This window comes from Fukomys damarensis, unplaced genomic scaffold, assembly GCF_012274545.1.
Source record: "Fukomys damarensis isolate Sample0158 unplaced genomic scaffold, DMR_v1.0_HiC HiC_scaffold_1, whole genome shotgun sequence".
NCBI lineage: Eukaryota > Metazoa > Chordata > Mammalia > Rodentia > Bathyergidae > Fukomys > Fukomys damarensis.
This window is the reverse complement of record NW_022900913.1, coordinates 54023719-54027189: the sequence shown is the minus strand read 5'-3', so window position 1 is coordinate 54027189 and position 3471 is coordinate 54023719. Positions and strand designations below refer to the sequence as shown.

The 3471-nt window shown below is 39.6% G+C and overlaps 1 protein-coding gene and 1 pseudogene across 1 annotated transcript in view; one reads left to right on the top strand and one right to left on the bottom strand.

Moving 5' to 3' along the window:
• LOC109118462 overlaps positions 1–1322 on the top strand; it is a 2342-nt pseudogene extending 1020 nt beyond the window's left edge.
• The window catches only part of Naip (NLR family apoptosis inhibitory protein), a gene marked incomplete at its 5' end in the record, with an annotated part of 32526 nt that overhangs the window by 7197 nt on the left and 21858 nt on the right, over positions 1–3471 (bottom strand). Inside the window, 3 exon segments of the mRNA XM_033762623.1 lie at positions 2410–2423; positions 2708–2812; positions 2815–2874. Coding sequence (XP_033618514.1) covers positions 2410–2423; positions 2708–2812; positions 2815–2874 — 179 coding nt within the window.

Here is a 3471-nt window from a genome sequence, read left to right as displayed (position 1 = left end):
CGCTGCCCTGGCCCAGTGCTACCCAGCGGAGAACGACTGAGATGGAAAGAGCGATGAACTATTTCGAGCCGGCCGCGGCGGGGAGCCCCGTGGGGAGCCGGCCCGGGATGCCCGCGGAGCCCTGGCTCTGTGTTGACCTAACCAGTGAAGAAACAGCCGACTCCCGTAGTTCTAAAATCTCATTTTAAAACACTCACCAAGAGGCCGGGCGTGGTGGCGCACGCCTGTAATCCCAGCACTTGGGAGGCTGAGGCAAGAGGATCGCTGTGAGTTCGAGACTAGCCTGGGCTACACAGTGAGTTCCAGGTCAGTCTCAACTACATAGTGAGACCCTGCCTCAAAAAAAAAAAAAAAAAAAAAAAAAAAAAAGCAAGAAGATGGGAGCACGTTCTCTTTCATTACGTGGAATATTGATGGATTGGATCCAAACAGTTTACAAGAAAGGGCTCGAGGAGTGTGTTCCTATTTAGCTTTATACAACCCAGATGTGGTATTTCTACAGGAAGTTATTCCGCCTTATTATAGCTACCTAAAGAAGAGAGCAAGTAGTTATGAGATTATTACAGGTCATGAAGAAGGATTATTTCACAGCCATAATGATGAAAAAAATCGAGTGAAGTTAAAAAGCCAAGAGATCGTTCCTTTCCAAGTACTAAAATGATGAGGAACCTTTTGTGTGTGCATGTGAGTTTGTCTGGAAATGAACTTTGCCTTATGACTTCCCATTTGGAGAGCCCCAGAGGGCATGCTGAGGAAGGAACGAATCAGTTAAAACTGGTGTTACAGAAAATGCCAGCGGCTCCAGAGTCTGCTACAGTTATATTTGCAGGAGATGCAAATCTAAGGTATAAAGAAGTTACTAAATGTGGTGATTTACCCAACATTTTGGATGTCTGGGAGTTTTTGGGCAAACCTAAGCATTGCCAGTATATGTTGGACACCCAGATGAACTCTAATCTTGGAATACCTGCTACTTACAATTTCGTTTTGATAGAATCTTTCAGAGCAGTAGCAGAAGAGGGACATATTATTCCCCGAAGTTTGGACCTGCTCGGGTTGGAAAAACTACACTGTGGCAGACTTCCCAGAGATCACTGGGGTCTCTGTGTAACTTAGATGTAATATTGTGAATACTTTTCAAATGTGAGTCTTCAATGTTTTGTATGGAATTTTGCAGGTATAATTTCTACCTATCTGGAAAGGTCAATTTAATATGGAGAAATTGATACTGTAGAGTGGGTTATTATTATAGAAGAAATGGTGAGGGGAGGAGGGGGTGAAGGGAGGGCAGAGGTAAGGGGAAAAAATGAGAATCAAGACTTGCCATGTAGAGGTACATGATCCCAACAATGAATGTAACTGTACTGTATCCCTAAAATGTACCAATAAACTCAATTAAAGCTGAAAAAAAAAATAAAGCAAATCCATAGGCTTCAAAAAAAAAAAAAAGAAATGGTTATGATTTTATGTTGTAAATTGTGCCCTCAGAATTCGGAATCAGTGTTTATTTATTTATTTTATTTAAAAACATTTTTTGAATTGCTGAGTCCATTAAATTGCCGAGCTTGGGTTCGAACTTGAGATCCTCCTGCCTTAGCCTCACAGAGTAATGGGATCATAGGCATGCACCATAGGATCAGAGTGTATTTTAAACTAAGGCATACATGTATGTGTTCAGAATGTGAAGCCCTTTTAATGAAAGGATATGACCTTAAACTGCCAGTTGGATTTCAGATAGGGCCCACATTGTCTGGGAGCTAACATTTCTTTTTTCAATCAGGCACCAAAATAATATTTTAAATGTCATCAAAAGAAAAAAAAAATAGGAGCCTGTGATTTACCTCAGTGGTGCTGCTGCCTGCCTCACAAGCACAAGTTGGATCCTCAGTACCAGAAATAAATAAGAAAAAGAAAAAAAGCTTACTGAGTTCTTGAGACTGAGTCACAGTTGTATTTCAGAAATTTAGATAAACAAAAAAGCCATGACGACTTGCAGTTAAGTAGATGACAGTAATCCTACAACACATTTAATTTTTTTTATCAGCCAATAGTGCATAATCAGGAAGCTACAAATGAAACCGTATGATTTAAAATACCTAAACTCTTTTTTGATTAATTTTGGTGGCCATGTAACCAAAGTTGTGCTTATCACGATTAAAATCAGTTTTATAGCATGATGGGACTTTTTTTAAAGGGAAAAATAAATGCATAAGGATAAATAGCCTTTTAGGCTTGCTACTTGTAAAATGGAAATATTTTACAGGATGTGAATAAAGAGTACCTTTTTCATTTCCCCCTCCCCTTTTCTGTGTGTGTGTGTGTGTGGTTCTGGACATGGAAACCAAGCCTTTACACCCATGGTCACACACATACTAGGGAAGAGCACTTCACTGAGCTATATAACCCTACCTCTATAGACAGTACTTTCAGATGTGTTTTAAAGAAAATTCCCCTCAAAAGAAATGTACTATAAATAATTTTATGTGTTTATAAAAATAAATAAATTATTGGAGCCAGGCATGGTGATGTAGGCCTGTAATCTCAACACTAGTGAGGCTTAACCAGGAAAAATGCTGTGATTTCCAGGCCAGCCTAGGCTACATAGTTCAAAGCCAGTCTTCACTGTATAGGGACACTGTCTCAAAAAAATTACTGGCCCTGTAGCTTTTCCAACTGATGCAAAAACAAATCCAAGTGCTATTCTTACCTTGTTTGAAAGCATCATGCCCAGCCAAAATTTGGACCTGCAACTTTTCCATGTGGCGGAGGTTTGGGAATTCCTCAGGAAGAAGAGATAAAACATCCAGTCTACTTCCAGATTCACAAATAGTTCTCTCAGGCATGGGAACTTATCCATGTTAGGGAAGATTTGGTCTGCAAAGCAGCATAGTTTCCCATTATTAATCTAACAATTTCCAAATGGAAAAATCTGAAACCATCATTTTGACCCATCAGCTACTTTCACATTGTCAGATGAAGACCATCAGATACCATGAAACATGCCTTTTAGCAAGGACATCTGCAATCATTTATCACCTGGGAAGCCTGTGCTACTGTGCACTTACAAACGTAAGACATCTTCTCCACCAAAGGTGTGGTGACCACTGGGTCTGCAAAGGCAAAAGCAGCAATCTGGACTCCTTCCTACCTTAGTGCATATCAAACTGATTTAAATACACCAACTATTGAAAGATAAGAGCTAATTCTTAAATCAGGCAACCCTTAGAAGAAAACATGGGGGCAAATCTTCATGAAATCATAGAGAGAGAGAGAGATGACGAAATAACAGAATATTTTTCAAACAGGTATGCTAAGGGTTTAACATCCATAATAACTACAGAACTGACAAAGGTAAAACAAAAAAACTTAAAAATGAGCAAAAGGCCAAGGATTTAGCTCAGTGGTGCTGCCACCTGCCTCACAAGCTCTAGGTCCTGAGTTCAATCACTGGTACCAAAAAAAAAAAAAAAA